We start from the raw sequence: 22060 nt of genomic DNA, 5'->3' as shown, positions 1-22060 counted from the left end.
CCACTACATAAATAGGAGAAAATTAAAATAAATAGTTAAAAACGTGTGCAAGATTTTGAAGTAAAAGATACATGTGTATAAAATTTAACACATAATGTTTATTTTATTTCAGAGTTGCCTACGTAACAAAGTTTAAAATAATTATTGAAAATATTCATTAATATTATTAAAATTGTATTATTAAAATAATACATATTTTTTTCAAAATGCCAAATTTAATGGTATTAAAAGATTTTGATAAAAATTTAATATATTTATAAAATCTTTTTTAGCAATTATGCTGAATTTTAATCTCCTATTTCACCAAGCAAGAATATAGCAATCAACAAATTTTATCTGTACTTTGCTATGCTGGCTTTAATATTTATAGAACTATGATTATTATTTTTTTTACACTTAATTGATTTTTAGAAGTTAATATATCTATTACATAAAATTCAATATAATAATCACATGTGAATTACTAAAGCGTGTATCGTAATTATAAAATTTTTATGTTAATTAAATATAATAAGAATTGAATTATAAACGAAAGTTAAACCTATTTAAACAAGAAATCTTGAGAAACTGATTATATCTATCCTTGCCTACAGAATTTAGTCCTCTTTGAAGATCTAAGAACTTTCCTGACCACTACTAAATTCCATTCCCATGTACAACCATTTAATTTAATTTGGATGCCTTTAAATTTAATTCAATTGTTTTAGCATTTTTCAACTAAGATAATTGTTTTAATTTTTTGGTACTCTACGAAACTGGCTTTAGACTAATTTAATTCAAGTGATTACAAATAATTATTCTATAGTGTATTATTAAGAAACAAAAAAATATATAATAAAGAAAAGAGAGTATACAATAAAAGTACACAAAAGTAAAATAAGTGCAAAATAAAACTAAAGAAAGTATAACATATAATTCAAAAATTTATTATCGTTTAAATTCTGCTTTTAAAATAAGTTTAAGAAGCTATTTCTTTTATATCGAAGCTTGCCTTACTGAAGTTAAACATTTATTAGGTGGGAGTAAGATAAACAAGTAAATTGACTGTTGCGTAACGGAAAAATGCTAACAAATACATTCTTACCTATGTATAAAAACTTGATATCTTTCGAATACACATTTTCAAATAAAATCACTTTTTGTTGAAATTAGATTATGTCATTTCCCCCCCCCCCCAAAATAAAAGTAAGCTTGTTCATTCAACAACCCATCCATAAATAGTTATTTCACTAATAATTTATAATTCAAGTGTTATTGAATTATAAAAAAAATACCCAGATTATTGTAACTACCGACGTATAGCATGATGGAAAGGATTCTTTTGAGTTAGTTATTATTTCTTAGTTAACAAAGAAATCCCAATCAGTCTTGGCATATTTCCACACACTATAAAATTAATTTTTTATCATCCAATAAAAATCAGAGTAACTATAATTGGCCGTAGAAATGTACTTACATTTCTGTGAAAGAGAATAAAAATAACCTCTATGTTTTATATTTTATAATTTTGTAGCTTTCTTCAATCTCTCACTTAATAGAATAAATGTTGGCAGGTCATGTGCATAAGTTACTTGATAAGTGTAAGAGAAAGATAAAACCAGATCTCCAATATACTTTTGATACGTAGTATCAAAAGTATATTCAAAGTTAGATAACATGTAAAATAAGAACAGTATATTACGGAATAAATATACTGACTACAGAATAGATGTAACTAACTATAACATAAATAAAAAATTGTTTATTGGAAATATTTCCAATAAAATAACGGAATGACATAAGGAGTTAACATCCCGATTAAACCTTGAATTAAGATGAAGAATGTCTCAATTTATTTAGTATGCACAAAACATGAGTTTGAGTCAAAAAATTTACATCGCAAAACACTTCTAGATGATAGAAAAATGTGAAGTATTGGTAATAATTTAAACAGTGCGATTATATCTCATATTACTTTTAAAATGCATAAAGTTTGATTGGCAATTATTTAAAATACAATAAAATTACTTGAAATATAGTCTCCATGAAAGCAGTTATTAAGGTGTCGGCTCCATGTAAGCCTGCTAGTATTTACTTTAAATAAAACAGATGCTGCTGTCACTTCTGTTCTTTTTTGCTAATCTAAAAGCGTTTTTTAAAGATATGCTCGTTTAATAGATTTTTTTATCTATTGCTAACTGATATTTAAGTATGAGAAACAATAAAAAAACAATTTTAGTAGTAGCACAAATAGTAGTCGTCGAGAGTAGTCATTAAAAGGTATTTTCTGAAATCGTTAAAGACGTTGGAGATTAAAAAGTATCACTGCATCGAAAATAATGAGAAAATTTGGTTTTTATTTATATTTTCATTAATAGCGGATAGTTAATGTTGCTTTATTAATGTAACAAAATAATCCAGTATTGAAGCAAACGACTTTTTTATTGTAAATATTTTTTAGGCAATACTTGAGTTATGATACTTCATTACTTTTGTTGTGATACTTTTCCACAATATATTAAAAATAATATATTAATCGTATTTGGATATAATTTTTATTTGTTTTAATACTTGAAAAACTTTTTTTTTTAATTCATTGCTATTATTATTGTTTTTAGGGAATATCTTAAAATGATACTCGATAATTTAACCGATCAAATATGAATTAGTATTCTCAAAAAGAAATAGGTTTAAAAAAGAAATTCTGATAAAAATCAGTACTTTTAAATAGTTAATGTAATTAATGGAATAATAACAATAATCTATTAAAACGCGTTCATTTAAATTAAAAAATTAGATTGATACTAATTCATTCACAAAAAAAATATTCCAGTAACGAAAAACGTAAAATACCATTACCTCTAAAATGTACCATACACAAACAAAATGAATGGAAGTGAAAATTATCTCATACAATAACTAAATACATAACTCAACGACTTTAATTTACATCAGCTTTTCAACCATAGATATCCTAAACAACTTAACAAAAATTTTTATTAATTTTTGTGACTTTTATAGCTAACCACTCATTGTATCCCTTTGTATTTTATTGAACCGGATTTTATAAATATTTTTTGTTACATTTAAATTCATCAATCATTATTATGAATAGACCCTTCCTTGTTTCGGAATTAAAACTGGTGTTTATGTTTACTGGTGTTTAAGTCTCATGTATAGACTTAATCAAATTATTTGTGATTCTGTTAGTAGAAATGTGACTTTTTACTGAACTTTCCAACTAAATAGCTTCTGTCAGGTTTGCGAACTCAAGGTGTATTCTATGCTGGAATCACTATGATTTTTGATTTTTCACCACAATGTGATTCTTTCGTGGTAACTTTTACCATTATTTTAATTTGCAATGGAATTTATTGACGAAATAATCGATAATCAAGTAGAATAACAAGTTTTTTAAACGGTCTTTGCAATGCGGATATTTATATCTATGAATCATATATTGATATTTCAAACAGAGGTCCTTTTTGATCCGTCAGCGAGCTTACACGTTTGTTATAACTTGCCAATTCACCGTTCAAGCTGAATAATGTCTATTTCCATTGATTTTATGACGTTCTTATGGTTTAATACATTAAAGGATCAATACTCTTTTTTGTGCTCTGATTCGGCAAGTATATTGTAAGTATTTATTACACGACACTTCTCTTATTTCATACATATTTGTACTACCGCAGTATCAAGAACCGTATTTCTTCTGATTTCCTAGTTTTGTAGAAAGTTTAGAAAATCTAATAAGCATAGGTGGTTAATACAAGCTGACTTTTTTAATAAGCGTGATCCTCTTTGACAAAAAGTTCCATTTAATACATTGGTTCAAGGCAATGTAAAAGATTAAGCGTTTGAATATTTTCGAAATAACAAACGCAAAAAATATGCTTTTATTTTGGTTCATATTATTGTCGATTTTTTTTTCTTTACCTTTCCCCCCTCAACTGGATCCTGCAAATTAAGTATTAAATAGCCCGGGGGAGTGTAACGGGCCTCTACTCTAACGGGCCTCTACGTCTCGGCCCACCGGTCGAATCTTACGTTGCGCCCGCCTCAAACCTCCAGTGTAGGTTCCACCAGGCCCGTCTATGCCGTTCCTGGGTCCCAACTCCGGGAACCGGGACACGATCTTTATACCAATGCCTCTAACTGGGACACCCCCCCCCCCGGATGCCTAGTGGCGCATCCCCACCGGGAATCGGTCTTTTTCACTCGGGGGTGCGAGTGTCCCCGTTCCTCATCGCTACCGCCCACTCGTGCAAGCAAGTGCAAACGACAATTCTGCAGAGGGCTGTCCCTTATTTCGGAGCAACCGATCCTTCTCCTGAAGAACCCTTGCCACGAACCCTGCGATGGTATCAAAACTCTTGGGGCTCCGCAACATGGTGGCGATAATGTTCTCCGCGCTCAACGTGGAGAATTGTCTAATTATTTAAATTTGGCGACTTTTACTCGCCATATTATCCAGATTTAGTTCCTTGTCGATTGTTCTTGAAGAAAACAGTAGTAACGCATAGATTTCTGACACGAGATTGTACACGTGACAGTACCATCACTGTTCAATTGCCTTTAACTCTTCCACTGCATTTTGTTGATAAATTTCCCTCAAATTGAATGACTGGAGGACCTTTCAGAGAAAATCTAAATTTGCATTAAGCATTGATTTTAATTTGAACGATGATTTATCAGAAAAATCAGCGTAATTTTTTTGAACGGAGTAATGTCTGAACTTTGGTTTGTGTTTGAAATATTGTTTTTGCTCTTTTGGATGGAAACTATCTCTACACTCTCAGTTTTAAATTATGCTTGTTTTAACTTTTACTTCATCTCGGTTTTATTTTCTAAAATATTTCTTTTGTAAAGTTAATTAACTTGTTTGACTCTTAATTAGGTTTCATATATATTTTCTGAAAGAAGAAATTTCATATTTATTTTACTTTTCTTAGGAATAAAAAAGACTTTAACTTATTTCTTTTCTTTTAAATTTTTTTTGGCTTTTTTATGTACGATCAGTGCTGAAATGTTTTTGCGTATTTTGTGGATTCTCACTTCACGGATTTTATGCAAATTTTTATCTTCCTAATAGATCAGTCAGTACTGTGCCTTCTTATTGAATAAAATATATATATATTTCTTATCTTACATCCGTCTGGAACATACAAAATTTCAGGATCGTTCACAAATTTCTGTATTCATAGTTAATTAAGAATATAATTTTGACTTCTGTATTATTATGAAAGATTTTATTGTGTTACGTATTTGGAAGAGAGAAATGAGAGGACGCAAAATAAGTAAAGGATAAATTTTTTGTGACCAAGTTTAGGTAAATGAAGAGATATTAATAAACTACACGGACTTATTTAGATTAAAAAAAAAAAAGTGTTTCAAAAATTCGATGTTTTAAGGATGATTAAAGATCTTTCACAAAGTGATTCGGTTCTAATTTATTATTAAACATCATTAGTATTTTTATTTATTTGTAAGTTCAATAATTTTATGGGATTTTTCTGTCTTGAAATAATTTATAAGCGCATATTTGACTTCCCTATGATCTTGAAATATAATAATATTTAAGTTACGAAAAATCATAAATTATTATTTTATTTTTGAGTTAAGAGTAGATTTGTAGTTTAAGACTGAAAGATATAGACAATATGTAGTTTAAATTTTACTTACAATTTTTGTTTGTATATAAGAATAAAAGTTTTGAAGTTTTTGAATGACCTGTTTGTAAAAGTAATTAAGCATACAAATATATAATACAAAATTTTTCGAAGAATTTTTAATCGTAAAAAATTAATTTATATTTTAGTTATAAAAATTGTTTTATAATTATTATCCTTAAGAAAAGAAAAAGTCAAGGGTTGTTTTGGATAAAAACAAGGAATTAAATTTATTGAATTTAAAATATAAATAAGTAATAAAAATAACTGAATTTATATTTTGAAAGCATTCAGAGTATATTGATGAAAAATAAGGATTCAATAATATAATACATCAAAGTCTCATAGATACATTCATAAATATATCAAATAAAAGTTACAAATAAATAGATGGAGAAAAAAAAGGTGCTATAACTGTAGTGAAATCTTTTCCTCGAAAAAAAATTAGCCATATTATGTGACATAAAGCCTGTAATAAAACCAATACAGCAAAAACATAAGAAATTATTTGATAACGTTCCAAGACTATAAATTTACTCACAATGTAAAAAGGATAGTTTTTGCTGGAGAAAAGTAGCTATGAAATAAATTTTATATATTTATGTTCTCCTTTTCATATCCAACAACTACATTTAAATTTGACGATAAATTTACAAATCTGAAAGCGTAAAATCATTTCCTGAATGGTGCGTATTACACATGCATTAATTTAACGTTATAAAACCATCCCAATAACGTTTTTATACAACCATTCTACATTACTTATAACACAACATGTTTTTTTTAATAATTTAAAATGTATTTATTTGAATACTTATGAATCCGTACAAAAGATTTTGTGCTTCACATAGTAGGTATAAATTATTATTTTTTATATATATTGGGCCTATAATATATTTTTAATTTTTCAGATGTTACGTAGAAAATGTTTAATAATATACTATCCTACGATTTGGTACAAATTCGTTCTTATTACTAACATACATAATATGTATTAAAATTTATACACATTATTAAAAAGTAACTTTAATAGTATTAATTAAACGTAAAGTAAAATTTTTACTGAGATTTATCGTATTCCTACGAATTTCATAGACCTATATATATTTTTAATATTTGGGTTATTTTAAAATAAATATTTACTAAATTTTCATACTTCATGATCGAATTCAAAATTTAAGTAAGCGTAATGAAGTTTCTTCGTAAAACAGATATCTAATTTACCATCACACCTACTACTATCTAAAATTTCATGTTTGTAGAAAATTTACTTGTTAGATGATTTATTTGTAGGCGAAAAATTACAATGTCAAAAAAGTAACTTAGAAAATTATTAACCTAAAAATTAGATTTGAATATTAATTTTTCCAATAAATAAGTATAATGCGTGGGTTTTTTTTTTGTTGCATTTGTTCACAGTTTTATTTTTGCTAGTATTGGCGCAGAGCGGACCAATCGTAGTGCGCCGGGCGGCGCCCGTAGCGGGCGAACGATTTATATTTCACGATTCGAACGATTTATCTAAATTTATATTAGTGTTTTGAGGTTAAATGTTTTTCTTCTTTTTCTTTTTGCGGAAGGATGTAGGCCAGCCATTTTTCTAGTTATGAAAAATGAGGATATAAAGCGATAATTGATGATCAGAACCAAATTTCTACAACTGGTTCAAGTTGTTCGGAGTAAAATTAAATTCCTATTTTACTGGAGCAGATAATTTTGATTTTGGTCTACAATGGTACTGTTGGTTCTATTATGTGTAAGAGATAGATCATAATATAGCTGAGATAAGGGAACGTGAATCTCGCTGGTAAAATGTTCACTCGAAGGATTAGTTACTATTTAAAGCTGTTCGGTAAATTGATTAATTGTGTTTATACAACGGGATTAAAAATTGAAAAACACATGTTTATTTTCGTAAATTATAAGAAGAAATATTCTTGTAATTGATAAAAATACAATTATTTCTTTTCTACTAATATCTGAGAAGGAAAACGTTTAAAAAGAGTAGTTAAAAACGTGGTTAAAAATAGTCTACAAAGCTTTAATTGTAGTGGACAATGCTAATAGCAGATCAGATATCTCTTCATAAGTATTAATGAAGATTAATCCAACAAAAAGATTACCTTTTTTTTATTCGGCTCATTCTACTGCGAGAAGATTGCCAAAATTCTACTCACCGAATCAACATGCTTTATTAACTTGCTTTTTTTTTTGCAAAAAAAAGAAACGGATGAATACTGCTGATGGTTAAAAATTTTATTTGAGATTAGATTGGCTTAATAAATCTAGTTTTCCTTCATTGTGTATATTAGTGGTTCCCAAACATTTCCGAGTCACCACGCCCCTTGTTCAATTAAAATTTTTCCAAGGCGCCCTACCATAAGTATTGTATAACAACTCGTAAGTAAGAGATAAATATAAATACAACTCGTGTATCTTCATTATTTTCTTACTTTATTAACATAAATAAATAATTATGAATGTTTTGGTTCAAATAATTATGAACCATTTACGATATTTCGCGGCTACCCTGTTAAGAGGCCGCAGCTCTCCGGGGCGCCGTAGCACACAGGTTGAGAATTACTGGTGTGTATCATTAGTCAAAAGTGGCGGGGCAGGAATACTGAGTGTCTCTCATAATTTCAATGAATCTCCGGTGCAATAAAAATACGTTTGTGGTATATAATTCGGACAGGAATAATTTGACTCCAGTCTTTTGAAATCACTTTTAATGGTGAAGCCAAAAATCATTCCTGTGGGACTGTGGACAATATCCCTTGATTATACCATCTTAGATCTTTGTTTATCGATCTACTACAAAGAGTTGTTTATGAAGAGACAGTCAATAGAAACAATCCAAACGCTCTGGAGCCGATAAAGAGGAATATTATCAATGATATAATGAAAAAGTAAGAAAATAAATGGATATTGTTGAAATTGAAAAAAAAAATTGCTGAACTAGAGCTTGAAAATTCAAATTCAAACATTTGTTGTTAATATTAAAGGGTATTTAAAAACTTAAAGTAAAATGACAACTTTTGAAAATTTTTATTTATTTCAGCCTAAAACTTGAAATAATACTCTTGAATATACAACTTGAATATGAAACAAACGAAATTTTAAAAATAATGTTTGATTGGTGATTATAAATTTATTATTAAATGGTGAGAGGAGAGAAGAAATTTGAAAAATTATAAAATAAACTAATATCACAAAAATAAATATTTTTTTATGTTTATTAGTTTTATAGAAAATTAAGTTCTATGTTTTCTTATGAAAAATGTGTATTTCTAAGATTTGTAAGAAGTTTAGCAATTGGAAATCAAACGTTTTCGACTAAGTACAGAGAGAAACGTATAATACGTTTTGCTCTATAAATCTTGCTATTTTTATAAACTTCCCTTTTTCAAGAATTAACTGTTTCTTAATCAACAGCAAACTGTGTTGTCACTTATCACAACAGCATGTTTGAATGCAGTTGATTTTCGACTTTAATAAAAAAACTAATATCAAATTAGTATTGGTAGTTAGCTACTTAGTTTTATCAGTACGAAATACAGAAATCGTATTTTAATAATTACTCAGTTTGATAATTTCGCATTTTGTAATTTTCTAGTAGAGCTTACCAGCGCTTGTTAGCTGGTTTTCAGGATATTTACAGGATTTAGCTATTGAGATATTGCATAATTTTTATTTTCTTTATTTATTTAAGATTTATATTTTAAAATATTATCATTATGAATTTATTATTACATTCTGTATGAGTTAAAACAAGTTTCTTAATGCTGCAAAATGTAATCACAGAAATATTTTTTGTGTATACTTTAAATTTAATATATGTTTGACTATTTTATTTAGCATGGCCCGTTGGCATATATTATATAAAAATATATAAATTATTTACTTCGTAAATAATTTATTTATTTATTTATTTAATTGACCAACCAATGTCAACCAACATGTTACCAACCACCATTGGTTGGTAAGCGTAATTATAACTTATGTAATTTTATATGTTTAATTACTAAAAAATATTCCTTTGTGGGGAATTATCAATATGAACAACATTTTTTATCGCGCAACAACCAAAACATTTTTTGCTTGTTTTTTCATTTTTATTTTTCAGAATCGATAGATTCTGTACTGACAACTAGAATAAAAGTGGTTGTATTTAAAGATTATTTCACCTGCTTAAAAATATACTGATAACCGGATGTGTGCAATTACGTTTGTTTTGAAGTTTTTAATCACATATAATCAGAAAAAATAGGAAATATGTAGAAAAGAATCAAAAATTGTCTTTTGAGTGTATTATAATCTCAAAAACGTGATGGTTTGGATTTTCGTAAAACAGTGTGGTTAAAAAAATTTAAAAAAAAAATTGTAATAGAAATTAAAGGTGTCGAGATTAAATTAAATGAAAAAAAGTGTTCAGAAGAAAGGGATAGAAATGAAGAGGTATAATGGTAAAGATGAAATTTTTGATAAATATTAATTTTACTATTTACTTTTACCTATGTAATTTATATGATTATTGGTGTTGAAGCAGCCATATGGCTGCTTCAACACTCAAAGCGGAAGCAGGAATATTCCTGCTTCCGCTTTGAGTTAATAACTTGGCAGATTTATTTACTGCATAGGTATATTTAAGAAATATTCGTTTAACTTAAAGCAACTAGGATTGGATATTTTTTTTATTCCAAAATGAGTTACGTATATTTTAATGTAATTGATTGATGTTAACGACATAATAACTCATAATTATATAAAGAAAATTTATTTACGTAAGATATATGTGTTTGTAAATCTTCGTAAACAAGTTACTTACATAAACTACTTAACAAACTTTTAACAAAAAGAATTCATCTTAAAAACGAATTTCTTCATAAAGTTGAACTCTTTTTCATGATAAAATTAAAAAGAGATTCAAGTTTATGAGGACGCTCAACGCACCAGTTAAATGTGCTGAATTTAAAAGTTACCCATAAGCAGGTGGCCATTACTGAAGGAGTTGGTTGTGCATGCCTCATTGGTTTTTAGGTGGATGGAAATACATACTGGTACAAAAACTCAACACTTCTACTCGTACAGTATTATGCTACTACATTTTTACGCTAAGATAACTTTGACAAACTGTACTTACTACTAAATATTCTACGCAAAACTTATAATGTTTTATGTCATTTAATGCCCTGAAGGTTCAGATGATGAGGAAATGTTAATATTATAAAAATGTATCTCTGATAACTCCAAAATGGTATTTTCATAATATTTTGATACCTAATAGTTGTTTATGATAATTTATAACTTGTTAAATTATTCGGTATATCATTATATTGCTATATACCCTATACATAATTCAATCCTTTTCACCAAATTCGTTGCACGAAGTTGCATATATTTCTAGAAATGCTATCAAAAGATATGTTTAAAATGATATTGTTATTCAATTTAATATTATTCATTTTAATAAAATAAAATAAGTTAAAATCCGAGGAAAGTTTACAAATGAATAATATCTCATTTTTTATTAGTAAAATTTTCTCCCAGCAACATTTATAAATATATATTTAAAGATCTGGAATTTAACGGCCAGTTATAATCCAAAATATGCGTTCATTTTTTCGTGTATTCTGTCTGAAACAAAATTTGTTTGCCTATAAAATTTGTTTTACATTTTCAGTTTTGTTATAATATCTTGTTAAATGATTGATTGTTTCAGTTGAACGAAACGTATCAGCAGCCTGGCAAGTGGCATGATGTAATACTTCAGCCGTCCAATGGAGAAACGTTCTCCCATCTAATGTCCTACAACATACGAGGCTTAGATTCCGCTTCCGTATTTGAGGCTATCGTTCAGGCAAAGAATCGTTATGGTTGGAATGAAGTCTCCGATCTCTATCAGTTCTACACCCGTGGACCTGGTGAGGAGAGATATGGTACTTCGTCGATTTTACTTTTAATTTTTCAATAATATCCATTTTATGAAAAGTCAGATTAATAAAAAACTAATAGTATACTGAAAAATTAAATTGTCATTTGTTATAAAAAAATTAAATATTAGGTTGCTATATTTTATAACCCATGCTCTCTCTTTTCCAGTTTAAAATCTAAAGTGAATTGAAATTGCGCGATACGCGTAAATAATTACATAGTAGAATAATAAATAATATAATAAACTTAAACTCAACATTAATAAACTTAATTTTTACCTACTTTTTTTTTTTTTGTTTTGGAGATATTTTCTTATATAACACAGGGAAATATTGCCATAGATAAAAAGCACCTCCATCACGAGAATTTTTTCGATGTTTTGTTTCACGGTAATTTGCAGTATTCTGATTTTAATAAACGTTTTATAAAATTTAGATTATAAAGTACTTTACCTACATTCGTTTATTTATTTATTTTTTTAATTTAGAAAAAAATGAAAGAAATAGGAATATATTGTGAAAGTCAAATCACGCATAGGATTAGACTAATGAAAATTTTACTAATTCATATTTTTTAGCTTAACAACATATACCCCGTATCGAGAAAATAAATTGAAAATTAAAACAAATATTAAATTCATAAACATTTTCCACTCCAATAAACAAAACTTTTATAAATTATTCTAACTTTTAATTTTTTTGTCCCATCTATTTTAATTAGTAAGTTATATTTTTAAAAATGTCATAAGCGTAATCTGAATAGAAAGAATTTTCAACTATTATTTAGAAATAAAATCTTTTCTTTTTAAAATAACGCAAAATATTTTCTTATTATATATTTTAATTTCTTATTTATGATGTTGTGCAATACGTGAGCTGAAAGTTTTCCCCTCGCTAACAGCTGTGTCTAGTGTACTACCGTATTTTTATCCTAACTTGTCCCACAGAAATTCCCTTTCCTGCTGCCAGTGTCTCCAAATGTAAGGCGTAGTTAGCCCCCACCACAGCTGGTGGGTCATGTCTTTCTCCTCTCTGTTACCTAGCAAACATTTGTAAGCTACTACGTAGACTCGCTTGAAGTTGCTCCCTCTCTCGTCGCTTGACTTGGTTTATAGAGTAACGGATCGTTATTACAAACTTTTACGGTATAATTTTCACCGTCGTAAAAAATTATTGCTATTGTGTTACGGCTAATAATGATAGAATAACAAAGACCGATCAAGGCTCAAAAGCTTTTAAATTCATTCAGATTTTAAATCATAAAGTTGGGTATTTATAAAACGGTTGAAGAATTATTTTCAAAAAGATAACGAAAACAACGAACCTCTTTTTCCGTTTCGCAAAGTAACTGAACGGGTTTCTGATGCTTTAAATATTAGTCGGAAATCCGTCTCAAATGTTTCTAAGAACCGCTTGAAATGTCTCCAGGAAAAAAGAGAAACAGAAAGAAACCTGTGTTAGAACTCGATGAATATACTAAACCAGCAATTTGTTATGTTATTTATGAGATTTATAGTAATAAAGATATTCCTACGTTGAAAAAATGTTGTATATTTTAAAGGAAAGGGAGTTATTTACAGGCAAATCGAGTTCCTTGTGGAAAGTAATTCGTAAGCTCGGGTTTAATTGGACGAAAATAAACAGTAGAATGTTCCTGCTGGAAAGGGTATGATATTTTGTCAATGCGCTGTAATTTTTTTACATGAAGTGACAAAACTGGATTTGTCAACGGCAGTATTTATAGACGAAATGTGGGTAAATGGCGGGTATGTTAGGACAAAATCGTGGATCGATGAAACGAAACTGTGTTGTAGAAAAGAACCTACTGACAAAAGCGGAAGAATTATTGTTGTCCATTCCGGCACATACAAGAAATTTGTACCAAAAGCTCTGTTAGCGTTTACGTTGAATAAAAAGGATGATTATCAATCGGAAATGAAAGCGGTTATTTTCAATGGGTAAAAAAAAATATGAAATTGATGAACTGGCAAAGCAGAAATGTCATCGACTTATTCGGTCGCCTCCTTAACAGTGCCACTTTAACGCAACAAATTTAATTTGGGCACAAGTTAAGAGTAAGGTAACTGACCGAAGTAAAGTTTTTATCGTAAATAATGTTGAGTCATTGTTTGGAGAAGCGGTGGATGAAATAACTGAAGTGATCTGGAGTAAAGTTGTAGCTCATACGTCTAAAGAGATTAAGGAGGCTTATGAAAAAGAAAACATAGTGGATACTGCCATTGATGAATTAATTATAAATTTATTTCAAGGCTTCAGATTCCAATGACTTGGAAAGTCCAAGTCAAATCGAATCCGATGTAGAATCGGACGATAACATAGATGTTGATCAACCCAGGACAAGTAGAATTGAAGGTTTACAGCCTCTACATATTCAAATGAATCGGTTTAAACGTATTGTAAATAGAAATAAATAACGTTTAATTATTTCGTAAAATTTAATTTTAATTTTTTATGGTGCATTTTTAGTAAACTTCATGTAATTGTTGTAAATAATTTAGATTAAAAAATTGCAGCAAATATACTGATAATGTTAATTATTCTGTGAAACTTATTTTAATTTTTCTGTTGTATTTTAGCAGTTAATATTTATAAAAATATCGTAAATAAATAAACTAAAAAAAAATTATAAATATTGAAATAGTTAAACGGGAAAATATATAGCGTTTTTAAAATATTGTTGCGATTTAAGATTGCGAAATACAAAATTTCCACAAAAATAAAAAAAAATAATAGAACTTAAGAAAAATTAAAAATTAATAAAATAATTCAATTATTATTTCAAACAATTTTCTTAACATTAAAAAAAAGTTCGGAAAAAGTGCATGCAATGCTAGTACAACGTCCTGAACAATAAAACGGTAAAAAAAAAATGAATGCGCGGGAGCGCGCGCGGTGGGTTTGTGAATCCACGTATACTGCGGTATCTGTGATTGGTAGGGGGACATCAGATGAGTTTGTCGTCTGTACAACATTCTGTGGAAGGGGAACATACTGTCCTCCCTCGCTGTGGAGCAAGTATGTATAAAGATACTATAGTAATTGTATTGTACTAGTCTGTTGGTGTTTGCTTTTTATAAAGATTGAATCATGTTGTAAGTAATCGGATGATGTCATCTGGATAGGTAGTATAACAAACCCCGCTCGCCAGTTCGCCTTTGCCAGCCGACATTTATGTTGACATTACAGGGGCAACCCTTCAACACACTCAGTCTGCATAGGAAAGAATCTGCTCATTTTTGTAACATTAATAATTTATAGTTTAATGTATAATTTAAACAAATTATTTATCTTCACTTAAATAAAAGCAGCTCATAAATCCTGTAAAAAAGTAAAAATGAACGATTTAACCGTAATAATAATTATAATTATAATAGTAGTAATAATGAACATTTAAAACAAGTTACTAGATTAAGGAAATCGTTCTGATAACTTTTAATAAATCACATTTTATATTACAATAATTACTTAATCATAGTCACTATCATACATTTTTATATATATTATATATATTATGGTAGTTTAGCATTCACTGATTTTAGAAACTTTTAGTTTAGCTAGTTATTTTTAATTTAATCAACAAATAATTAAAAATGCTTCAATGCAGAATTTCCATAAATAAACTTTTTTTAATTAACTATTCAGTTTTTTTTTTTACTTTTGGAAAAAATCCACTTTATAAAAAAATTGTGTTGCTAATTACCGTGCACTAACTTATTTCTTAAGATTACTAGTAATAAGCGATTTGCTAATAAAATTATTAAAAACACGTCATTGTTACTATACAATTTACGTATAGTTTCATTGTTCAGAAAATGATTATAAATAAAGCAGTAAACACAAATAAAGAAAATTATTATTTATTAATAAAATGGAAACCAATGTTCTGGATTTTGGTGGTGAATAAAATAAGTTACTTTTACAATAACAATTCTTTTCCGATCACTTTTAATTTATATAATCTTTTCTTTTATCCTACTACGTTATAGGATATCTTGATACTTATTTTTTCTTGCATAAACTTATTAAATTATTCCCAGTTGTATGGAGATTAAATCATAATTTCATAATATTTCACCAATCATAAATTAATTAATAGCGGCTGCCAGTATGATGTCCGAAAAACAAAGACTTAAATATACTTTGTATATATTTTTTAAATATAATTAATAAAATTACATTAATTTATTTACAACGTGTCGGTAAGTGTAATTCATTGATATAATTTCGAAATTTAATATTTTTATAAAATATGAATTGTATTTATGCTGCGCGAGTTAGAATTCTTTGAAACAATAAAATTGTTTGGAGAAATAAGGATTTTTAACTTTATCTGATTAGTAACCACCCGGTATTAAGTTTCTAACTGTAGACATCAGATAAGAAACAAAGCTTTGCCAGGTTCTTAGGTAAAATCGTCCGCATACATAATCATACATTTTCTAATTTCTGGAGTCGGTTGGCGTTTATCCAAAACCCACGCAAAATTTCCGGAGAAAATGTATCGGAGACTCATTTCTTTCTTAGGAGTGAGTAGTTAAAAAAATAATAAATAAATAAAACAAAAAAAAGGAGGCTATTTATTTCCCCTACAAATACTAGTAGTGATCTATCCTTTTATAATTGCACAGAAAATCGGGGTGCCTTTACTCAACATGGAATCAGGACATTAGCTTAACTAACTTATGAAAGTTCATAGCCTAAAAACAGAATCAGGTTTTTTTAAGAAGTTAGAAGCTTAGTAATAATCAAAATCTCAGGGAATAATCGCTTGTCCTTCTCTTAGAGCTTCATGTTATTCCAAGCTCCACGTTAATAAAGGTAAAGTTCAGCAACCAGTTAGCAGACTGAAAGATTATATATATATATACAACCTCCTAATAAATATATATTTTATCATAAACAAATATAAAATACGACAAAAAATAAAAATTAACTACGGTTGTATGATCCGACTTTCTTTTATAATCAGTAATATTCAAACTTATTTTAAAACATATTTTTGATATGTTTGTTTTGTGGATTATATGGTGCTGAAATTAATGGTTCGTAATTTATGACTGAGTTTGAAATTTCATATTTGACTTTAAGTTTGCTTGCAACTATTTATAGTGTATTATTTATTTTGGGGGTTCCTTAAGGACCTTCTTATCACGTGCTTTTGCCAGGAAACTTACTTATGGCTCCGCAGGAGAGCCGATTGTAATTGTAATTGTTATTGAGCAAAAAAAATTTTGATATACCATCAAATAATATAATTGATTTCATACCACATGGGAGTTCCCATATTTCCTGCTAAAATATATAACAATAAAATTATGAACTCCCATAAATGATCTATAAGATATATTTGAAAAGTGATGAAATGGAGAAAATGGTTTAAAAATTTTAACAAATTCGGTTTGGTTTATTTGAAGCTTTGTTATGCCATTTTTTATTTTTATTTTTATATCTCTGCGTTAAATAATTAGTCCAGTGTGACTAGTGTTATTTTGAATACTAAATTAATAAAGATTATCTCCACACGAAAATAATTTTCAAAGTGTGCTGAGATTTGGTTAAAATATAGTAAAATATTATTAATTAAAATTTTTACATTTTTTTTTTTTTTTTTATAACTCATAGCATTAAAACTAGGTTAAAGTAAAACGTTTGAAGAAGTTATAAAAATTAATAAACTAAAATTACATACTAAATTAAGCTTAAATTAATATTTTTACATAATAATCATAAACTTTAATCATATATATTTACTCCAGATAAAACTAGAATTGGAGCTTGTAAATAGTTTCCTGTTATATATGAATATGCAATTTAATATAAACTTTAATCGAACTACTTATTTTGACTTTATTACCGGAATGTAATTATAATTTTATTACTGTTGTGATTAAAGTATTAAATTTTTTAGTACAAATTTAATTATATTAGGGAATGATATTTTCCAAAGAGGATGTGATTTCATAAAAGTTGTACGTATTAATTTATATTATTGCATAGAAAAATAAAATTATTGCTTTTGTATAGATAGTTTATATATTGGTATATTTGTGCGCGCCCGTGAATCCGATGAAAAGGTGAGTCACAAGAGATTTACAGCAAACGAAAGAAAGAATTGGATTTAAATTGTAGTAAATTAGTATTTATTTTACTTGTTTTCAGATTACCCATCGGATCCAAATATGAAAGATATGGAACTGATGTCTCCAACATCAAACTCAGATCGTTTTAATCCCCATGTTATAATGATCATCGTCTCAATTCTTCTTATTCCACTGATTTCAATTCCTTTATTATAGAGAAATGTAAGTAATTTTAATTTTATTTATATAATTTATCATTTCATGAATAAATAAAGTAAATATATATCTATATATTTTTAGTTAAATGTTTTCTACTACTTTGTTATATAAAATATTTTTCCGTTGTAATGTAAGACTTTAAGCTACGTTATTTTATTTTAGAAAAAGTATTACTCATTTGTAAATTAAATTTAAGGATAAAATGTGTTATTTATCTAACACTGATATCTTCTTAATTTTCTAGTGGCGCATAGGTTTCCTTGTACTATACTATTATGACCCTCTAAACGTTTTTTTATAGGATTTCTTAGTAACATTCTTATTTATGGGTAACATTCTTTATTCTTGTTTTAATTAATATTGTCTTTTTTCAGATTAATTCTAATCTAACCATGACGTTGTTTTAAAATTTGTATCAAAATAGTTTGAAAATACCAGAAAGCTTTAGTTAATTTTCATAAATTTTTATTTAATTTTGGAAAGAGTTAAATTGAAATCACAATATAATCTCTTCATTGTGATTTTTCTATTCATAAAGATCGGCAGAATAGAAAATTTTAAATTATTAACTTTTTTTAATTATAAACCAAACGAACATCTTATTTGGAATGTTGAGAAAAGAGTTTATTATAAATAATACTTTTGCGGTTTTTTTTTTTTAGATTATTTCTTTCTATGTCAGTAAATAATACGTCACTGAAGTTGAGCCCAAAATTGACCGACAATCATTTGATATGAAGTTTTAAAAAGGGACATATAAAAATTGTTAGGTTTTTCATTAAGCAATTAATACTTTACACGCCTAAGAAGGCGTGTAAAGTATTTTTTTTACATTTAATTAATAAATAATTATTAATTATTTATTAATAATTATTAATAAATCAATATATGTAAATTTAACAAAACAAGAAAAATAAAAAAAGGAGATGAATCTGATTTGAACCGATGACCCTTCCCTTGTAAGATCCAAATATTTCATTAATTAAAATTTTATTTGGTTATAACTCTGGAAGCAATGAAAATAAGTACCACTTGTTGAAAAACTCTCAATGAGAGCTTATTACTACAGTTAACAAAAAGTCTAAAATCAAAATTTGTCTGGATTTGGGTTTGGATTTTGGAACAATTCTAAATCCAAAATTTCAACATCCTACTGCTAATTTTTTTTTGAGTTATGTGAAATACGTACATACGTACGTAAAGACGTCACGCCGAACCAAGTCAAAATGGATTCAGGGAAGGTCAAAGTGTATATTTACGTTAAAATCTGAAAAACCTAAATTTTTCGCGATCACAATACTTCCTTTACTATAAATATTGTAAAAATACCTGTCTTGTTTATTAGGTAATATAAAAAAATAAATTTTATATTTAAAATAGTAGTAAAATAAAAATAATTTATTTGCTACAGCGTAATTATTTATATTTAGGTTCGCCTCAAGAAAAAAAAAATTACATACTTTAAAAATTCTAACAATAGACAGAACGATCACAATAGATTAAAACAGCAGCTGGTGCTTTGGGAATTAATTTATTAATTTGTTATTAGTGGTTATAATAAAATTAAATTACAGGTATTAGAAGAAAAATGTAGAAACAATTTCAATATTGTAATTTATATTTATAGGTTACTGATTATTATAAACAAGATATTATTCCATGCACTTCGATCTGATCGATATTTTATCTAAAAAAAATATCACTAAGCTTATTTTACTTCTCTCTAGGGCAAAGATAAAAATAAATTAATAGCAATCTGTTACTGCACATTAACCGCTCCGATGTTTATTTATGATCAGCTTATGATCAGCTTAGACCAACCGATAACATGACCATTGTTTTGTAAGTTACAAAATTGATTTTTTTTTTAAATTTGGTCTTGTTTTGTTGGAATTATAATAAATTTATTATGGCATGGATAACAAAATTACAGTAAATATTCTAAACATTTCTGGAATTTTTTATAAAATAGTAGAAAATATTCGCTTTTATGGACTGAGTACGTACATTTACAAAAGCCGAATACGAAATTATCAGTTAAATACATCAAATTACGTTCTTAAATTACAGTACTTTTTTAAATTCTTTTTCTTTTACAAAATGTCAAATTATGTAATATAAAATTTATTGTAATTGCATATCACAATATTGATTTCCCTTAATGATACCCATTTTGTATGAAATTTAATAACTACAGCCGTTATCAAAAGGAAAAAAACTCATTTATAGATAGTAAAGCGGTAATTGTGATTAAAATAACAATATTGTTTCATGTGTAAGGAACTTTACTCAAATAAATGCCACCAGCATCGTAGTCTGTAATTTATCAGTTTTCATAACTGGAATTGTAAAAGGAGTATTATATTTTTGTCGATAAGTTTGAAGATTAATTAGTGGGCTTCATAATAAAAATATAAAATCGACTGTGGTTTTAAAATATTAATTTGTTTTTAAGAAAAGAAGAGACACCCTTTATATTTTTTCCCCGGAATTTTACTTAAATTTCAAAATTTCTTTTAACTAACTAAAGAAAACCTACACAAAAGTGCTTTTTTCTGTTCGATTTAATCTTCAAATCTAAACCCGTACTAAATTCCTTTCAAAAAATGGTGTCCTTTCAACGCTCCAAAAATTAAAGAGTGTTGAAAAAAGCATACCAGCGTTTAAAGCTATTTAATCTCTCTCATAACTTGACTTGCATTAATGAATCACACGTAAAATTAAAAGACAATTCTTACAGTTTTTCCGTAAAAGTGTTCAACTTCAGCCTCAGTGTGTGCCACAGTTCCTTTCTTAAAGTATCGTGGCACCCATCTAACCGATACTACCTACCTTACTTTAGTAAGGTAAGATTTGGATGTGACGGCATACATCCAATTGGATAGTTGGCCCCATACTTCAACCCTCATATCTTGACTAATGAAAGCGAGAGCTGCTTCATTTTCATTCCTCAAATCGGGTAGAAGAACTTTTACAAGCTGCCTTCACACACAACGACTCTTTATAAAAGAATTACAAGATTCTTTATAAAAAGAAAAAAATCACAAGGGGTCAGATCAGGTGACCTAGAGGCCACCGCAATTGGTGTTATCATCATTGGCCCTTTAATTCCAACGCTTGGGATTGACGACTTTCAACCGATGACGTACAGTTTTATGCAATAAAGTTCTCTCATCGAACTTCCAGGTAATGAAAGAGGTAAACTGTAAAACTTAAGAGTTTTGGGTTTTTTGATAAATATTTTACTGATGAGTTAAATATACATAATTGATGGGCAGTTTAGGAATGCAAAAAGACTTCCGTTTATGTATTATCAGTAATATAATGTGAGTTCACTGACAAATACAATCGTAACTAGTTGAAAAATTACCTCATAATTTAGGAAGATTTGTTTGATCTGTTCTTCCTATGAAACTGTGTACTAAGTATTATTTGGAAATTTTATAAACAGCTTTTGAAAGGAGATTATACTTAAGTTAAAGTAAACAATTTAATAGGTACACGCACATCATATCTCGGTTTCTCTCTAAGGAAGGTTTTTCAGAGATACGCATATGTATTGAGAGTCAAAAAAAATCTTGATTTAGTGAGAAATTTAGCTCAACCTCTTTTAAAATTTCTTATCTTTCAGCTTAAATAAAAGTCTTCTATAATTACTTTAAAAACCCATTTACATGATTTAAACTTATGTAGTTGATTACATTCGAATAAATACTGGTTACCATGTTTTGGAGTCAGAAATGATAATTATATTTATCATACTTCTACAAATGTTGTATTAAAAGTTTTTAATATACTGTATTTTTTTCAGGTGGTTTATATGTTACCCAAATTTGTTTGTGAGATATGAATGTCTGTTTGTTTCTTCATGGAGAAGATAAATAGTAAATAATAATTAATTAAATATAATTATTTTTGTTTAATTTTTTCTTACTAACTTCACATTGAAGTATTATTGAATAAAACTTATATTAGTTTTTGTGTAAAGTTGTGTTAATTAATATTCCTCATATTATTATAATTAAAGATGTAATTTAAAAAAAAAAAAAATTAATTGATTTTTATACAAAAAAATTAATTAATTAAATGTGGACAATGAGTGCAATTTTTTCACTTTATAAACAATCAATAAATGTCACAATTCTTTCTATTTTCT

General features: G+C 27.5%; 1 protein-coding gene across 1 annotated transcript in view; it reads left to right on the top strand.

Annotated features, from left to right (window-relative positions):
- The window catches only part of LOC142320294 (lachesin-like), an 884028-nt gene extending 862169 nt beyond the window's left edge, over positions 1-21859 (top strand). The window contains exons 9-11 of the mRNA XM_075358001.1: positions 11374-11590; positions 17765-17907; positions 21716-21859. Coding sequence (XP_075214116.1) covers positions 11374-11590; positions 17765-17901 — 354 coding nt within the window. The 3' untranslated portion in view covers positions 17902-17907; positions 21716-21859. The remainder of the gene's footprint in view (positions 1-11373; positions 11591-17764; positions 17908-21715) is intronic.
- The last annotated feature ends 201 nt before the right edge of the window (positions 21860-22060 follow it).

This window comes from Lycorma delicatula, chromosome 2 (assembly GCF_047948215.1).
Source record: "Lycorma delicatula isolate Av1 chromosome 2, ASM4794821v1, whole genome shotgun sequence".
Taxonomy (NCBI): domain Eukaryota; kingdom Metazoa; phylum Arthropoda; class Insecta; order Hemiptera; family Fulgoridae; genus Lycorma; species Lycorma delicatula.
This window is presented reverse-complemented; position numbering and strand designations above follow the sequence as displayed.